General features: G+C 38.2%; 1 protein-coding gene across 12 annotated transcripts in view; it reads left to right on the forward strand.

The window, feature by feature from the left end:
• MPHOSPH9 (M-phase phosphoprotein 9) overlaps positions 1 to 19,792 on the forward strand; it is a 58,488-nt gene that overhangs the window by 21,401 nt on the left and 17,295 nt on the right. For 11 of the 12 annotated variants that reach the window (XM_058531284.1, XM_058531286.1, XM_058531295.1 and 8 more), the window contains 5 exons: positions 2,784 to 2,909; positions 3,069 to 3,529; positions 3,873 to 4,028; positions 7,123 to 7,210; positions 9,727 to 9,942. In XM_058531284.1, the coding sequence (XP_058387267.1) occupies positions 2,784 to 2,909; positions 3,069 to 3,529; positions 3,873 to 4,028; positions 7,123 to 7,210; positions 9,727 to 9,942 (1,047 nt within the window). The remainder of the gene's footprint in view (positions 1 to 2,783; positions 2,910 to 3,068; positions 3,530 to 3,872; positions 4,029 to 7,122; positions 7,211 to 9,726; positions 9,943 to 19,792) is intronic. The other variant, XM_058531287.1, reaches the window with a different exon arrangement.

The raw sequence follows: 19,792 nt of genomic DNA on the forward strand, positions 1-19,792 counted from the left end.
CTATTTCGTTATAAATTTTGTAGTTTTCAATTTCTGATACAGAGAAAAACGTGGGCTTTAAATCATATTCATCTGCTTTCAGATTCTGTCTCTGTCATTCACTGCCTATGTGATCTTAGGAAAGTAACTTAAAAATGGAATTAAATGGCTGGGTAGTGTTTTGTGAAATTAAATGAGATAGTTTTGTGCCTACTATTTAAACATAGTAGATCCACAGATAAACTTCTCCTGTTCCCAGACCTGGCTTTGATTTTCCATCCTATTACACCGTTCTGCTAATTCATTTGTACTATAATTCTGAGCAATTTAATTTGCTGTATTAATTTTCTTTGAGCAAGAAATGTAAATATTTTGTTTACTTCAGAGGAAAGAAATAAAACTGTCCAGTATGTGTACATCAGGGTACGTATCTCACTTCTGCGTTTTGATCAGGTGATGAGCGAGTAGGTTGGGGGAAAGGAGAGATACAATTGAAGTAACCAGGCAAGCTGTGAACACAGCTGACAGGCGTAGACAGATAGGGCAGCAGGGAACCAGCATACTTGTCAACATCAGTCCCATAGAAGAGCAGAACCCAACATTTCATCCTTCAGGAAAGGAGCAAAAAAGAGAGACAGATAAACACAAAGAGAAGGGAAGGACGGGGGAAGTGAGATTGTGAGGGGGCTGGAAGGCTCAGTGGGCTTTGTGGTTACAGGGCTCACTGTGTGTTATCTGATCTGCAACATCAGTAAATTAGCACTGTTTTTGTTGACTGTAAGATGCCATCAATTTTAAGACTTCTGTTTCATAGTCTACCAAAAACAAATTTACCAGACTGATACAATGCTTTCTTATCACTTGGAATTGATATTTTGTTCTTACAGAAAGAGTTTATAGACTTAAACATAGATTTTTTTCTTTCAAACATAGATTTTTATCATATAACTCTTATACATACAGTCATGCACTGCATAATGACGTTTCAGTCAGCGATGGACTGTGTGTACGATGGTGGTCCCATAAGATTAGTACCATACAGCCTCGGTGTGTAGTAGGTATACCATCTAGGTGTGTATACATACATTCTGTGATGTTCGCACAACGATGGAATTGCGTAACGATGCATTTCTCAGAATGTATCCCTGTCATTGAGTGATGTATGCCTTTACTTAAAAAGGAAAATATAAGTGAAATAAATTGGTTAAAACTTCTTCACCTACAGAAGCTTACACTCCTCTCTTTTCACCTCAGTGTTGGTTTCTGTGTTTTTCCACATACCGTTTTCCTCAGACCACCAAGAGCTTTTGTGATTTGGCATTTCTTTAAAAGAGGATGAAAGGCCTCAGTGCTGAGTTTTTACCTGGCTTTGTAGTTATGTAGGACTGGCCTACTTTTGACTCCCACATGGGGAATGTTGCTAAACATGTCTAATTCACCATCCCTTAAATATTGGTTCTCAGGGATTCTAGTGTAGTCTCTAGGATTTTCTTCCAAGCTGCTGACACTTATTTGGCCAATTTTGATGGCTTTGATATTTGCTTAGGAGAAGGCAATGACAATTATGTCACCGAAAGTGACATAATTTGACCGAAAGTAGTTATAAGATTGCCATTAATTACAAGAGGCATCCTCACTTCAGAGATGTTAAAATATGAACAGAAATCATAAAAGTGGTGAAAAATGATGCCTTGTATTACCATGAACTGTAAATAGAATAACTCCAACTGGTCACCCAGGCCACGAGGCAGGGGTTCCTCAGGCTGTAACTATAGCCACAGCACTGCTTCTCATCATAGGCTTCAAGGCTGGAAAGGGGCCTCTAGGTTGTTGGTATATAAAAAAGTACAATTCCAGAGCAGGGTTACGGAAATTGTGGTAAATTTTAAGGGTTTACATTTAACAAATTAATGCCTCTCTAATGCACACACACAAAGTATAGTTAGTTATCTTATTCACAAGTTAGTCATAGGGTTTATTAAATATTTATGGCGCTCTGCAGCCTATGTAGGTCTCGAAAAGGGACATAAGTGTAAACTCGGTGATGAACGTGTTCTTTCAGTGCATCTCTTGTTAGATCTATGATCGTGTTTGAGAGAATGTCCGTTTTAAATTTGAGGCCCAGGGTTAGATGGTACCCTGTCATGCCCTGCAGTAGGTTCCATCTTGAAGTAATTTAAGCCCAAGGTGTTAATATTTGAAGCTTAGACCTCTTTGCAACATTTCCAGTGTAGCAAAGCCCTGATTTCAAGCTGTAGAAATTAGAGTCATAATCTTCTTATTTTACTAATTAAAAAAGGGGCTTATTTTCATTGAGTAACTTCTTTCTTATTAACACTTCTTGTCTGCTAACTCTTAAACAGGAATATAACTACATAGATAAGGAACTCCACCTCTGATGCCTGTCCCCTTGAGTCACAGGAAATTAGTCTGGTGGGAAGTTTTCTCATCCTGCTTCATTCGTTCATCATGAAGTCTTTTCTTACCTCAAAACTTGGTTCTTATTTTGAGTAGAGGAACTACCAAGGATTTTATTCTTTGGAATTATTCTTAGGCTGCTAAATAACTTAGGTTCAAATTATCCCCTTAGTATTTTTGGTTAGAGGATATGAAAATGTTTTCATTCTGAGGGACATTCATAATAATAGTTAATGACTTCCAAACTTCTATTATAAATCTGACAGTCTAGAGTCTCAATTTATTTAAGATTTTTCAAAATCTTTTTGTGGTGCTGATCTTGATATCAGTAAACTTTCTTCATCATTGATAATACCATTTAAATAATTTTGTTTCATATTTTTAAGTCTAATACTAGTAATGAGATGAAGCTACCATCACTGAAGGATATTTATCATAAAAAACAAAGGGAAAACAAGCAGTTACCTGAGAGGAATCTCATCTCTGCTTCCAACCCAAATCATCTACCAGAGGTAAAGTTGTCAACACTCTGCTGAGTGGAAATGAAAGATGCTTCATGACTCTAACTTTGTCTTAAGCTTAATTTTCCCTAGGAGATCTAAAGCCTACTCACGTAAAAATAAAAACTGAATACTGAGGGTGGAACCTTACGTTGTCTGTCTTATTTCTAGATACTGACTCTAGATCCAACGTTACACATGAAGCCAAATCAGCAGATTTCAGGGATTCAACCACATGGCTTTTTGAATGCCCTTGATGACGGAATATCCTTTTCACCAGACTCTGTTCTAGAACCCACTATGTCTAGTCACTCTGACATAGACTCATTTTCACAAGCAAGTAATGTCGCTTCTCAGTTATCTGGATTTCCGAAATATCCTTCAAATACAAAAGCTTCACCAATGGACCCGTGGAAAAATCATGCATTCCAGAATGAAAGTAGGACCAGCTCTACGTTTCCTTCAGTATATACTGTTACTAGTAATGACATCTCGGTCAACACTGTAGATGAAGAAAACACTGTCTTGGTAACTTCAGCCTCAGTCAGTCAGTCCCAGCTTCCAGGTACAGCCAACAGTGTCCCAGAATGCATTTCATTGACTTCCCTGGAAGATCCTGTGATATTGTCTAAGTATGTATTTCAGTGAATGGCTTGTAATCTTAATAGATTTTCTATGATGTCTGCTTAAATGATGAAAATGATTTTTATTGTACTTCAGTAATTTATAAAATCTTAAGTTAAAAAATCAGATATAGTATTTTTAAGGTGGAGCATCTAAAAATTAAATGATACATGTCTTTTTTTTCCTTCACTTTGTTAGTAGTCAACTTATGTATTAATCTGTTATATTTTCTGTGGGTGTGCAAAGGAAAAAGATTATTTTTGCTTGTAAGAGTGATTGTTATTGGTTTCTCTTATGGGATAGAGAGTGAGGAGATGCTTTCCTAATAATTTTTTTTACTCTCACCAACAGTATTAGGCAGAACCTGAAGGAAAAGCATGCTCGACACATAGCGGATCTTCGAGCTTATTATGAATCAGAAATAAATAGTTTGAAACAGAAACTGGAGGCGAAAGAAATTTCTGCAGTTAAAGATTGGAAGAAAACCAATCAAATTCTTGTAGACAGGTAAAACTTATAATTTAACTGTAAAGTTAGTGTTTCTCCAACTTGGATATATTATTTTCCCCACAGTGTAGTACATTGTGATGATAAAACACTTGGAAAATTTTAACACAGAAACGTTTGCCTAATTATTTTTACATATTTGAACCAACCTCTTACCATACACTTATAACTGACGTGAGGACATTTGTTTCATATGGACAAAATACTGAAACAGTTGAGCAGATATTGTATACAGAAAGGAATGTCATTTATGGAAGGATTAGTACTATATATGGATTCCCTAATAAGAAGTCTATGACTATTGTCCTGGGGCAGTTCTCACCCCATTTTTAGACCCAGATTACTCATGACTTCAACCCAGACACTCATGAACCTGTGGAAGCAAGTATCCTCTTAGAAAAACCATAGAAACACAGAGGAGACTGACCTCATATAGGGGATAGCTTTACACCTATTTTAGAGAGAATCATCTACAAAATTTGATGCTTTAACTAGTATTAATAACAGCATACTTGCAACCTATTTACAATTAAATGGGACTTGAGCACATTAAAAACTGCTCAGGTCTAGGTGACAGCAAAGGATTCTTCTCTAGGGCAAAAAAGACACAGCCCCTTGAAAAAAGATGAGGAGAGAACTGAGATCTCCTGGTCCCGTTGTCTGACAGTTTAACTTGCAGAATTCTAGGAAAACTAGTCATTACACTAGTTTGTGGTTGCTGTGGTAGTTAACATGCTGTGTTATTCCTGAGTGTTTAGACAGCTTCCATTTTGCTGTCGGTGGTGGGGATGGGGGCACAGGGGTAGAGAGAAGTAATTTGAAAAGGGCCAGAAAAAAAAGCCACGTTTAGGTTTTCTACGACAAAAAGAAAAGAGTAGACAGTAGGCTAGGGGAAGTTGGTTCTTGTTTTTTTTTTTAAGAAGGCGAAGATGACCACAGGTACTTCCTGTTGGAAAACAGAAGTATGAGAAAAGCCCACCAGTGGACCTTGTGAGGTTAAAGACAGGGTGCCTAAGAAGACACCTAGTAAATGATAGCTAATTAAAACATTTCTATGTCTAGAAACTGCTAGAGCACATAGAGCAATGAGAGTGTATGTGGAGCAGATTGGAAGTCAGGGTTTTCAATAAGTGGACGTGTTATAATTTGGTGTAAGTGTATCAATAGCATGCAAATGAATAGCAATACATTATTTTCTCATGCTACCTCCAAAAGGATTTGAAACAAAGTGAGAAGCTGCAATAGTTTAGAACTGGAGAAATGATTCACCTAAAACCAATATTATGTTGTCAGCATACACAGCAGCAGATTTTTTCAAACTTAAAATTGCAAATTGGAGCATCCCACTGCTACTGCAAATGGGCCATTAACACATATATTGTAGGCCAGCTGTGATATCAGATTGTTATTTCACACAGTTGCAACTCAGGGGACGAGATATCTCACATACCAGAATCAGTGTGGTAATTAAAATAGAAAAATACAGTTAACACACCTACACTTGATTATTTAGTGATCATTCTTTCAAGAACGGTTTTGTTAGTATTTCATTTCTGCATGGCTTTGATACATAGTGGTTAGGAGCATGAACTCTGGGGCCAGACTGCCTGGCCTAGAATCCCAGTGTGACTGCTTACAACTCAGGAGGAATTTAACTTCTCTGCCTTTGTTTTCTCATCTGTAAAATGGGAATGATGACAATCCCAACTCACAGAATTGTCAGGATGAATGTAAAGTGCTTAACATAGACTGGGCATGTAATCAGTGCCAAACAAGTATTAGCTTTTATTCACAATACATCATTAAACACTGAGTTAAAATAGTAACTGAATTCTTCGATGTATTTTGTTACTTTGAGGTTCTATAATTAACTTTACAAAGAAAGTCTTTAATTATAAGAAAAATATATTTATGCTAATTTGAAATAGTACAGAAAGATCTAATATGAAGTCTCCCTACCCCAATCTCTCCTTTCACATCCCAGACTTAATTTTTTGCTTCCTTCTAGAAATCATGATGCACATATATATATATATAGGTTTTTTTTCCATAACAATGATCAAGCTATTTTATGCAATCTTCTATATCTTGCTTTTTTAAATTTAAATTTTATTTTTAATGTAAAATTTTAACTTTTTTTTTTTTGCTGAGGAAGATTCGCCCTAAGCCAACATCTGTTGCCAATCTTCTTCTTTTTTTTTGCTTGAGAAAGAGTAGCCCTGAGCTAACATCTGTGCCAGTCTTCTTCTACTTTGTGGGTCGCCGCCACAGCATGGCTGAGGAGTGGTGTATGTCCGTGCCCAGGATCCAAACCTGTGAACCTGCGCCACCGAAGCAGAGCATGCCGAACTCAACCACTATGCCATGGGCTGCCCCCTATTTTAACAGTTGTACAGTTCGCTGGCATTAAGTATATTCATGTTGTTGTGCAACCATCACCACCATCCATCTCCAGAACTTTTTCCTCTTGCAAAATTGACACTCTGTACCCATTAAACAACAGCTCCCCATTCCCATCTCCCCCAAGCCCCTGGCAACCATTGTTCTACTTTCTGTCTTTAGTAATTTGATGCCTCTGAGTGCCTTGTATAAGTGGAATCAATATAAGTAGAATCATTTGTCGCCTTGTGACTGGCTTATTTCACTTGGCATAATGTCCTTGAGATTCATCCATGTTGTAGTATATGTCAGGATTTCTTTCCTTTTTAAGACTGAATAATACTCCAGTGTGTGTGGTGTGGGTGTGTGTGTGTATTGCATTTTGTTTATCCATTCATCCCTTGATGAACACTTGGGTTGCTTCCACCTTTTGGCTATTGTGAATAATGCTGCTGTGAATGTGGATGTATAAATATCAGTTCATATCTTGCTTTTTTCACGTAATATTTGTTAGAGATCTTTTTATATCATTATTTTCTCTGGATACTGTAATATCAGGTTCATTGGGATATATTTTACGAAAATGGCATCCTGAGTCTTAGCTAATATTGGAGAATTTGTTTTATGTTATATTTTGGAGAATCAGATTTATATAATACTTGTAAGGGAAAGGATTTTATCTTCTAATTGTTTCATTTCAATTTATGGTTTTTAGATGTGGCCAATTAGATAGTGCTCTGAATGAAGCTACTAGTCGTGTAAGAACACTTGAAAATAAGAATAACTTACTGGAAATAGAAGTGGTAAGTAAGCACTCTGTATTTTGTTGTTCTGTTGACTTAATGTTAAAAATTTAAGCCTTTTTGTTAGTTGAACTTTACAGACAAATGAATAGTTCTATAAAAACATTGGTTATGTGTTTTTTGTCTTCTTTAGAATGTCTTAAGTTATGTTTATATTTTGAGTGCTGCTGGCTTCATATGATACTATAAACTTTTATCCTTTAAAAGTTTTTTTATGGGGAGATAATTTCCATATCATAAAACTCACCCTTGTAAAGTGTTCAATTCAGTGATTTTTAGTATAGTCGCAGACTTGCACAACCATCACCACAATAAATTTTAGAACATTTTTCTTTCTTTCTTTTTTTTTTTTTTTGTGAGGAAGATCAGCCCTAAGCTAACATCCGTGCTAATCCTCTTTTTGCTGAGGAAGACCAGCTCTGAGCTAACATCTATTGCCAATCCTCCTCCTTTTTTTTCCCCAAAACCCCAGTAGACAGTTGTATGTCATAGCTGCACATCCTTCTAGTTGCTGTATGTGGGACGCGGCCTCAGCATGGCCGGAGAAGCGGTGCGTCGGTGCGCGCCTGGGATCTGAACCCGGGCCACCAGTAGCGGAGCGCACACACTTAACTGCTAAGCCACGAGGCCAGCCTAGAACATTTTTCTCAAAAAGAAACCCTGAACCCTTCAGCCATCACCCCCCGAACATCCCCTCCTCCCCAGCCACTAGCTACCACTACTCTGCTTTCCGTTTCTATGAATTTGCCTATTCTGGACATTTAATTTAAATGGAATCACGCAATATGTAACTCTTTCACTTAGCATAATGTTTTCGTGGTTTATCTATGTTGTAGCATGTATCAGTACTTAATTCCTTCTTTTTTTTGTGAGGAAGATCAGCCCTGAGCTAACATCCGATGCCAGTCCTCCTCTTTTTTGCTGAGGAAGATTGGCCCTGGGCTAACATCCGTGCCCATCTTCCTCTACTTTATATGGGATGCCGCCACAGCATGGTTTGACAAGCGGTGTGTCAGTGTGCGCCTGGGATCCGAACCTGCGAACCCTGGGCCTCCGAAGCAGAGTACACGCACTTAATAGCTGTGCTGCCCCACTTAATTCCTTTTTATGGCCAAATAATATTCTACTATGTGGATAGACCACATTTTGTTTATCCATTCATCAGGTGATGGATGTTTGGGTTGTTTTCACTTTTTGGCTATTATGAATGATAGTGCCATGAACATTTGTATACAAGATTTTATGTGGACGTGTTTTCAGTTTTCTTGGATATATAACTAGGAATACGTAAACTTTTACTCTTAAAATTGTTTTCATGGGGCTGGCCCAGTGGCGTAGCGGTTAAGTGCTCGCTCTCTGCTTTGGCGGCCCGAGGGTTCGCAGGTTTGGATCCCGGGTGCGCGCCGACGCACTGCTCGTCAAGCCATGCTGTGGCAGCGTCCCATATAAAGTGGAGGAAGATGGGCACAGATGTTAGCCCAGGGCCAGTCTCCCTCAGCAAAAAGAGGAGGATTGGCATGGATGTTAGCTCAGGGCTGATCTTCCTCACAAAAAAAAAAATTTTTTTTTCACGTGATAACCAAGTTTTGGTCTTCTACCTGTAACTTTATAAACAATATTTTGATGGAAAATGCCAGTTGTGTTCTATACACTGTGTCTTTGTCTTTGATGGTTTTTTTAGTTATCTTTTTCTCCTCCTAGCCTATAAACTTTATGAAGTCAGGGACCTATGTTTCTTGTTAATCTTATATTTCTAGCACCCTAGTGCCTGGCACCTAGTGGATATTCAAGAAATGATTGTTGAGGGCCAGCCTGGTGGCGGAGTGGTTAAATTCTCACGCTTTGCTTTGGTGGCCCTGGGTTTGCATGTTTGGATCCCGGGTGTGGACCTTTGCACTGCTTACCAAGCCATGCTGTGGCAGGCATCCCACATATTAAGTAGGGGAAGATGGGCACGGATATTAGACCAGATTCAGTCTTCCTCAGCAAAAAGAGGAGGATTGGCAGCAGGTGTTAGCTCAGGGCTAATCTTCCTCACCAAAAAAAAAAAAAAAAAAGAAAAAGAAATGATTGTTAAGTGAATATTAACATATGAGATGTGTTTTGAATTTTCTCTTTTCTTTTCATAGTAAGTGAGAGAATAGGGAAAGAAATGCTTTTTCCCTCCCTAAATATTAATGTGTAGTGACAAATTCCAGCTATACTTTCAGAACCATTTCCCTAATAGCCATGGTTATTTTTTCCTCATTAAAGTGATCTACAGATGAATCCTGGAATTGTAATGCCTCAGACAGTGGTTTCTGTATATACTTTATGATAATCTCATGGAGCTATTATTCTGGTAGAGTAATCCTTTCTAGTCTCCCTTCCAGGATTAACAAAATAGTAAAGGTGTTGATTTCTGTTTGTATTATTACTTTTCTTTATATTTTAATGCCCATAGTTTATTAGTTGCTATTGAAACATCTATGTTTTTTTATTAAAAACAATTTATTATCCTTGTCTTTGTTTTGAAGGGTGATTTCAGAGAACGCTTCAATGCAGCCAGCAGTGCCTCCAAAATTTTGCAGGAGCGAATTGAAGAAATGAGAACAAGTAATAAAGAAAAAGATAATACCATCATGCGACTGAAATCTAGACTGCAGGATTTAGAAGAAGCATTTGAGAGTGCTTACAAACTCTCAGATGATAAAGAAGCTAGACTAAGACAAGAAAACAAAATGTTTCAAGATGTAAGTGACAGTGGTAACTTAATGACGTGCTTGGCTAAAAATGATTTTAGATATTGTGCTCTTACAAGCTATGATGACTTTTTCCGTGTTTGTTTTCGTTTTACATACCTTTGCTGTAGCTGCAAATATGTACCCTTCTGATCGAGTCAGTTGGGTCTTATCTTGAGGCAGGAAGTCAGAGCTTTCAGAACTGTGGTGTTACTCCCACGCCTTTCTGTCTCCAGCAGGTCAGCTTTTGAGCTATCTTAAATTAACATCTGTGTGTCTGGCAGGGTAAAATGAACCAGATTTAGAACAGGTTTGATTGAATTTTTTCACTTTGATTTAATTTCACTTAAGATTTAGATTTGTGTAACACTGAAACTGAATTAGGTTTCGGCTTGTGTATTTTTCCCCAAGTTTTTCTTAATATCCTTTGTCATGATGTATAAAAAATCTGAAAGTATTTCGGCTGTTGAAATTTTCTTCCTGATAGCCTTCGATTTGATTCTTGTTGCTTTGGTCTTTTAAACTTATTTACCTGAAAGTAATACATGTAAATGGTTTAAATAGTCAAATCTCAAATGGAAAGCAGCCATCTTCTCTACCTCTCCCTACCTTAGAGTCCCCTATCCTAGAGGCCATTACTTTGAGCTCTTTAGCTATTTCTTCTAGCATTTTTCTCCGTGTTTCTAAATAACAAATTTATATTGCTCTTTCCTTTCTTTTCCCTGTCAATTTCAGACATTATATATTAACTTGCTTCTGTGCAAGGTCACAGTTCAGCTTTTTTTTTGTGAGGAAGATGAGCCCCGTGCTGACATCTACCAATCCTCCTCTTTTTTTGCTGAGGAAGACTGGCCCTGGGCTAACATCCGTGCCCATCTACCTCCACTTCATATGGGACGCCGCCACAGCATGGCTTGCCAAGTGGTGCGTGGGTGCGCGCCCAGGACCCGAACCCTGGACTGCCGCAGCAGAGCGCGCTCACTTAACCGCTTGCGCCACCCAGGCCGGCCCCACTGCTTTGTTTTCTTATCTGCTTACTTTTCTATATGCCTAGCACTTACTCCTCCCCAGCCCCACCCCCAATACCCTTGCTGCAGTCTGAACTGGCTGCTCTCGAGGTCTGATACACAGATCTTCTAGGACTTTGCTTCCTTGTCATCTTGGAAATTGTCTTTGCTTCTTTCCTGTATTGGACCTATCATTTTGTGTGTTTTGTCTTTCTTGGTTTAACTCTTTGTTTTCCTAAAGTACGTCTCCTGGGAAAAAGAATTCATGGGAGACAAATTTTGAGAACTTCCACATCTGCAACTTCTATTGTTTGCAGTCACACTTTACTTTTTAAAACTTACTTTATGTTTTAGAACAGTTTTAGATTTACAGAAAAATTGAGAAGATAGTAGTGTTTTCACATACCGTCCATTGTTTCCCCTCTTATTAACATCTTATATTAGTATGGCATATTTGACACAATTAATGAACCAATATTGATACGTTATTAAGTAAACTCCATAGTTTATTCAGATTTCCTTCATTTTTACCTCGTGTTCTTGTTTCTGTTCCAGGACACCACATTACATTTAGTTATAATGTCTCCTTAGGCTCCTCTTGGCTGTGACAGTTTCTCAGACTTTCTTGTTTTTGATGACCGTGACAGTTCTGAGGAATACTCATCAGGTATTTTGTAGGGTGTCCCTTGGGATTTGTCTAATGTTTTTCTCGTGATTAGACTGGGGTTATAGGTTATTAGGAGGAAAATCACAGAGGTAAAGTACCATTTTTGGCACATCATATCAACGAGCCCTGTATGTTTTTATTCCTCTCCAGTCATTTTACTGAAGTTTCAGGAGGGGTGGATATAAACTCTGTTCCTTATGCCATATGTTGTTAGAACTTTACGTAGCTTTGATTATTACTTTCTTATTCACATGTATTAATAGTATAATTTTAGTGTGTGTGAGTACATGAGCTCCTGGGCTCCTGGTTTTTACACTTCTTGCACTTTTTACTTTGGCATAATATCGCACTTACAGAAAGTTGTAAAAATTGTGTAAAGAATTTCCATATTCCCTTCACCTAGATTCTAAATGTTAACGTTTCACAATATGTGCTTTATCTATAATGAACCTTTATCTCTAAATACTTTAAGGTATATTTCCTAAAAACAAGACCAATCTTTTTTATAACCACAGCAAAATTAGGAAATTAACTTTAATATAGTCTTCTTTAATTTATAGACTTTATTCAGTTTTTGCAGATTATACTCCTAGTGTTCGTTATACCAAAAGAAAAAACTTTCTTTTCCCTTGTCCAGGATCCAGTCCAGGATTATGTGTTGCACTGAGTTGTCATATCTTTTTTATCTCCTTTAATCTGGAACAGTTCTCAGTTTTTCTTTTTCTTTTATAGCCTTAAAACTCTTTGAAGCTGATAGACTAATTATTTGATAGAACTATGCTTTCTAATATGGTAGCCACTAGCCACATGTGACTATTTAACTTTACATTGATTACAGTTAAATAAAATTGAAAATTTAGTTCCTCGGTTGCACTCCCCACATTTCGAATGCTCAGTAGTCACATGTGGTTAGTGGCTACTGTATTTAGGGCAGTGCTGATAGAGAATTCTCCCATCATTGTAGAAAGTTTTGTTGGGCAGCACTGTTGTAGAATGTTCCTCAGTTTCAGTTTGTGTTGCTTCGCAGTTAGATTCCGGTTCTTACAATGCACAGGAATCCCCCAGAAGTGAGCTGAGCCCTTCTTAGCACACCCTGTTAGGAGGCATGTGTTGACTTGGTGATATTAACTTCCATCACTTAGTTAAGGTGGTGATTGCCAGGTGTCTCCACTATAAGGTTCCCTCCCCCACCTTTGGAATTAATAAGTAACTTGTGAGGGGATAATTTAAGACTCTGTAAATCGCCTTTTTCTCATCAAATTTCTGCTCACTAGCTTTAGCATCCACTGAGGAGTCTTGCTTGAAACAAGTAATTACTGTGATGGTTGCCAAATGGTGGTTTTTCCAGTTCTCTTATTCCTGCTACATTTTACTGAAAGGAGACACTCTCCTTTCTCCTTTATTTATTCATATCAGTGTGGGCTCATGCATTCTTATTTTATTCAGTGAGTTAGTTGTTTTTTTACTATGATTATTATTTTGATGCTTGCATTGTTCTAGTTTTGGCCTGAGGAATACATGTCAGGCTGGCTCTTGTGTCATTTTGGTGTGTTCCTATCATTCTTTGAGCAAGTCCAAACTTCTTGGCACAGCAAGATGTTCCAGGCTCATCTTGAACTTTTCCAGCCCCAGTCCTAAATCAGTCATTTTTTCAAGGAGCCCTGGTTCCTTTAAGTGAAAAATGGTATTTAGAAACTAAGTTGTGGGTATGTTCATTGCTACTGGGATGTCATTGTTTTTAATTGTTCAAAAACCCACCACAGTTATGTTTGAGTAGCAGTGATGCAGCAAAGGATAGCTAGAATGTTGTTTTCAGCTGAAATGATCTTAATGTTGCCAGTGATAACACTGACTTTCTTTGCATTCATGTCAAATATTTTGAGCATACAGAAAGCAATAGAGAGTAATATATTGAATACCCATGTACTAGCCCTCTGTAGATACGGTTGAAATACCCTCTTTTCCTTTCTCTCCCCCGCTAGAGGTACCTGCTATGCTAAATGTGCTCTCAGTTATCCCCATGCATTTCTTTTTACTTTTACTACATATGCATGTGTCTATCAACAGTATATATAGCAATGTGTTATATGCTCTTAGACTATATGTGAGTTGCGCTGCACTGCATATATCCTTCTGCAGCCTCTTCTTTTCTCTCCACATTGTTTCTGAGATTTACCATGTTGATACTTGTAGCTTTTATTCATTTTTATTTAAACATTTATATTTGAAATATTTACAGATTTCTGGTATATAAAAAGGTATAAAGAATAACATAACAAATACACATGGACCCACCACTCATCTTAAGAATTAAAACACTACAGATACATTGAAGTTCCCGTGAACCCTTTTCTGATCACCTCTGCCTTTGTAGGAGTAACTGATCTGAATAATGTGAATGTCATTCCCATGTCTTTCTTTGTATCATTACATGTGTATGTCTGCTTAATTGGGATGGTTTGTTCGGCATATCTTAAAACTTCATAAATGTTATCATACTGTATTTACTATTCTGCAACTTTTTTTATTTGTAAGATTTATCCAAGCACATACATGTAGCACTAGTTCATTTGTTTTCATTCCTGTGTAGTATTCCATTGTGTGAATCTTCCACAATTTATTTATCCATTTTCCTGTTGCCAGTTTCTTTTAATTGCCATTATGAGCAATACTACCATGAACATTCCTATACATGTCTACTTATGCAAACATGTACAAGTACCTCTAGGGTATTGTTCCAGTTACCAGAGCTACCAAACTCCAAAACTGGATGTATTCTGCTCATGGACTCAGTAGTTCAGGAACTTGGACTGGGCACAGCAGGGGCAGCTTGTCTGCTCTGCAATATCTAGGACCTCAGCTGGAAATTCAAAGGCTGGGGCTGGTTGTTGATGATGGCTGTTGACTAAGGCTGCCAGTCCTCTCCGTGTGGGCTGGTTTGGGCTTCTTTGCAGCATAGTGGCTAAGTATCAAGGACAAGCATCCTGAAAGAGTGTCCTGACAGCCACGTGGCCTTTTATGACCTAGCCTAGAAATCGTACAGCATCACTTCTGTCACATTCTATTTGTTAAACAGCCCCAAAGTCTTGCCCAGGTTCGAGGGAAGAGGAAACAGATACCACCCCTTGATGGGGCGTAGCAAGGTTCTGGAAGAGCTTGTGTGAACTGAAATATTGCTGTGGCCATTTTGGGGAAACACAGTCTGTCATGAGAATATATATACCCGTGAGAGCAGTGACTAGGACATAGACTATGAACACTCATCTTCGTTAGATACTGCTAAATTGCTCTCTGAAGTGCTTGCACGAGTTATTTTCCTACCAGTGACGTATGAGAATTCATTATTTTTCTAGATTGTTTCCAACACTTGGTATTGTCAGACCTCTTTCAGGTTGGTCAATGTGGAATGGTTGTGTCAATTGCAGTTATCTTCTCCTGGCTTGTGGCTTGCTTTTCACTATCTGTGGTGTCTTTTATGGGCTACAAGTTTTGTATTTTAATGTCCAAAATACAGTCTTTTTATTTATGGTTTGGGCCTCCTTTATGTCTTATTTACAAAATCTTTTTCTGCCCAAAGATCAGAAAATTATTCTGCTGTATATTGCCTTCTAAGATTATAAAGTTTTGCTTTATAGATTTAGGCCTTTAATCTGCCCAAAATTATCTCTTATCTATGGTATGAGTTAGGAATTGAACTTAATTTTTTTTCAAATGATTAACAATTGTCACAGCACCCTTTTTGAATAGATTATCCTTTCCCTACTGACTTCTAATGCCACTTCTGTTGTATATTATGTTTCTTTCCTGTATGAGTCTGTTTTGGGGCTCTCTAGTCTGTTCCATTGGTCTGTTTATTTGTCCCTGAATTGAAACTGCACCATAGGGGAGGAAGAACTATTCCTCTATCCTCTAGGTTCTTCTAGCTAGTCTAAGAATTAAATTGACATGAGACAGAATAATAGGAGAAAATCAAACAAAGTTTAATAACATGTATATGTGGGAGAAACCCAGAAAAACTGAGTAACTCCCCAAATAGCTGAAGCCACCGCCTTAAATACCATCTTCAGCTAAAGACAAAGGAGGATGTTGGCGGTAGTGGTTTGGGACTTTGAAGGGGAGGAAGGTATTTCACATGGAGATGGAAGAGCAAATGTTTGCTAAATAAGTGTTTTCTGGACCATCTATAGACGATGGGACCTGAGAGAGAACTTGGATAAAATGGGCATTGCTAGGTGCCTTCCTCTCTACCACACCCAGAGTTATCTATGGTGATAGCTCCTGCTCCTTTCTGGGATAGGCCTTCTATCTTAAATTTTTTTAGACAGTTGGGGGAAGGTTAAAGTTTGTTTCTGAATCTTTTATTCTTAAAAGTAATCAAGCTGGGGCCGGCCAGGTGGCGTAGTGGTTAAGTTCACGTGCTCCGCTTTGGTGGCCTGGGGTTTGCAGGTTCAGATCCCCAGCGTGAACCTACGCACCGATTATCAAGCCACACTGTGGCAGCGTCCCATATAAAGTAGAGGAAGATGGGCACAATGTTAGCCCAGGGCCAATCTTCCTCAGCAAAAAGGGGAGGATTGGTAACAGATGTTAGCTCAGGGCTAATCTTCCTCACCAAAAAAAAAAAAAACAATCAAGCCAAAGAGACACATTTTGGGGCGGCAAATTCTGATCCCCCAGAATACCATCTTAATTACTAGCATTTTATAACAAGCTTTGATTTTTGGTGGAGTGTTTCCTTACCTTTTTTTGTTTTAAAAATTACTTTGCCTATTCTTGACCCTGTTTTATTTCATATAAATATTGCTGTCAGCTTAACACATTTCATGAAAAACTCTGCTTTTGGCTGGAATTGTACTGAATTTATAGATGGAATTGGGGACAATTGAGACTTGTAATATTGAGTCTTGCCATACATGAACATGAACATGGTTTATAGCTCTATTGCTTTAAACAGTTTTTTTTTTTTTTTTTTTTTTTTTTTTTTTTTTTTAACATTTTTATTGATATTTTAATGGTTTCTAACATTGTGAGATTTTGGGTTGTACATTTTTGTTTGTCCTTCACCCCATATATGACTCCCTTCACCCCTTGTGCCCATCCCCCACCCCCCACCCCCCACCCCCCACCCCCACTTCCCGGGTAACCACAGTCCAGTTTTCTCTGTCCATGTGTTTGTTTATATTCCACATATGAGTGAGATCATACAGTGTTTGTCTTTCTCTTTCTGGCTTATTTCACTTAACATAATACGCTCCAGGCCCATCCATGTTGTTGCAAATGGGACGATTTTGTCTTTTTTTATGGCTGAGTAGTATTCCATTGTATATATATACCACATTTTCAACAGTTTTTTTTTTTTTTAAGGATTTTTATTTATTTATTTTTTTCCCCCTAAAGCCCCAGTAGATAGTTGTATGCCATAGCTACACATCCTTCTAGTTGCTGTACGTGGGACGCAGCCTCAGCATGGCTGGAGAAGCGGTGCGTTGATGTGCGCCCGGAATCCGAACCCGGGCTGCCAGCAGTGGAGCACGCGCACTTAACCGCTAAGCCACGGGGCGGCCCTATAGCTCTATTGCTTTAAATCTTTAAAAAAAAGTCTCTCACCAAAGTATTACACTTTTTTTCATTAACATAGCATGTATTCTTTTACATCCTATGTTAGCTTTTTCCCCTTAGGCACCATATTCTGGTATTTATATATTTCTAAATAAGGTGCTTATATTGTTATTTCTTGAATTTTTAACGTTATCCATAATTACTCTGGATGAAGATTTAGGTCCTTCACATGTCGTTTGGCTAACTATAGAATTCTGGCTGTATATTTTCTTTCCATCAGAACTTTGAAGCCTTTGTTCCGTTGTTTTATGTTGCCCATGAGAGACCTGTGGATTGGTTCTCTTCCTTTCTCCCCCTCCCCCAGTCCCATGGCTTTTATTTTTTCTCCTTTTCCACCATCTTTTTTATTTTAAAAGCTTGAAGCCTGCCGAAGAAGTGTAAGAATGGTGCAATGACAACCTCTGTCTGTTCCTTACCTAGATTCCCCAAGCATGAGTATTTTACACATTTGCTTTATGTCTTCACATTGTACAAACTGTTTCCTTTTGCTGAACTATTTGGGAGTAAACTGCAGACACTGTGAGATTATATCCCTAAATAGTTCAACAGATATCTCCTAAGAACAAGGACATTACCTTCTCTTGCATAATCTCAGCACAATTATCATACCTTGGAAATTTAACGTTGATATAATACTGGTATTTAATATACCGTCTGTATTCAGATTTCCCCAATTGTCTAAATAATGTCCTTTATAGATGTTTTGGTTTTTGCTTTTTAGTCCAGAAGCCAGCCAAGGATCAGGCATTGCATTTAGTAGTTGTGTTTCTCATTCATTTTGGATGAGTTCAGAGCTCCTTCTGGAAGCTTTTTAGCACCTTCTTTCTATCCGTGGTGTTCTGAAATTCCGTGACAGTGCACCTTGATGTACTGGGTCTTTTCTCGTTCATTGTTTGGGACACAGGTTCTTCCAATATGGAAATTAATGTCTTTCAGTTCTACAAACTTGCTAATGTTATCTCTCTCTTTCCTACCTCTCTTTTCTCTGTTCTTTTTTCTGGAAGTTTTGCCGGTAGATGTTGCTTTGCCTGGGTTGATTCTCTAAGATTTATTTATGCTTTAGTTTCCATGGTGGCCTTTTTGTGCTTTATCTTCTGGTCTTGGTGTTAAATTTATGTCCTCTCTCATTTTTAGCTTCTAAGAGCTCTTTGTTTTTCTTTGATTTAGATTTTCATAGCTTTCTGTTCTTGTTTTATGAATATAACATTGTTATTTCTCCAAGGATGTTAATAACAGCTTTCTTTCAATATTTGGACTCATTATTTCTTTGAAGTTAACCTTTCATTTTGACTTGAAGTCTATTTCATAGTGAATGGTTTTTTTTTCCAAATATTGGTTCTTTTGTAGGCTCACATTTAAGAGTGAGGCAGCGAAAAGCTATTTGGAGACTCTGCACAGATGGGACTTGTTTCCTAGTAGCCTTCACTTACAGGCAACCGTAGAGTATGCACCAGCCATTTGGTTAGGGAACTTCCAGATGTGAATATGTGGAGGATTTTTTTCTGAGGTTGTTCAGTTTTCCCAAAGAAGAGTCTCCCAGTCTCTTGTCTGGGACCTATCAGCCAGGCTCTGGTGGCAGTGAGGGAGGGAGAGTCAAGTTGGTATTTTTGAAGACTTTTCCTCAGTCATTTTCTCTTTATCCACCCCCCCGCCCCGCCGCGCGCGCCCTCCCCCCCCCCCCTTTCCAAAGTTGCATTTTTCTCTCATTCATGTCTCCTCTGTCCTGTCGCCTGGCAGGACAGTCCACTGCTTTATGGGATGGGGGAAGGTCCTGAGCTCTAACCATTCTACTTAAGGACTTTCAACCAGTTCCCTGTGGGCCGCCCTGTGCTTCAACCCCGTCCACTACTGAAGTTGGGATTCAACTCTGAGCCTGTCGGGGGTATGAAGATATCAGCCTACTTGCCCTGAGCATCCTTTTTGTTCAGGCCCTGGAGGTTGTAGCCTACATCTTCACTGAAATCTCTCACCTGTTGCTATTACCACTTTTGTTTTCTCTTTAATTGTTTTGTTGTTAATTTAGTGGGATCTCGGTAAAGAGAGAGTTCTGTGATGAATCTGTCTTCTTTAACCAGAAGTCTCACATATTTATTTTTAAATAAATTACCTGATTATATTAGATTTGGGATTGTACCTTTACTCTGGAACTAACTTAGCAAAAGTAGTATGCAACAATTCAAAAGAGAACAGTGCAAATAAGCTTTAATCTTTTAAAATAGTGCTCACTGAAGGGTATTGACTGATACTACATTATTTTTGTTTTACTTTTTATTTTGAAATAAATTCAAACTTATAGAAAACTTCGAAGAACTGTCATATTCCTTTTACCTAGGATCATAATTGTTAACATTTTGCCATATTTATCATACCACCATATATATATGTTCACACGTGGATTTGTATTTTTTTTCTTCTCCGAAACCATTGGAGAGTAAGTGGTAGACATCATGCCCCTTTACCCCTTCACTTTCGGTATGTGTTCCCTAAGAACACGGGCCTTCTCGTACGTGGCCACAGAATAGTTATCAAAATAAAGAAATCTAATAGTGATGCAATCCATATCCAAATT

The sequence above is a fragment of the Diceros bicornis genome, chromosome 35 (assembly GCF_020826845.1).
Source record: "Diceros bicornis minor isolate mBicDic1 chromosome 35, mDicBic1.mat.cur, whole genome shotgun sequence".
In the NCBI taxonomy this organism is placed as follows: domain Eukaryota; kingdom Metazoa; phylum Chordata; class Mammalia; order Perissodactyla; family Rhinocerotidae; genus Diceros; species Diceros bicornis.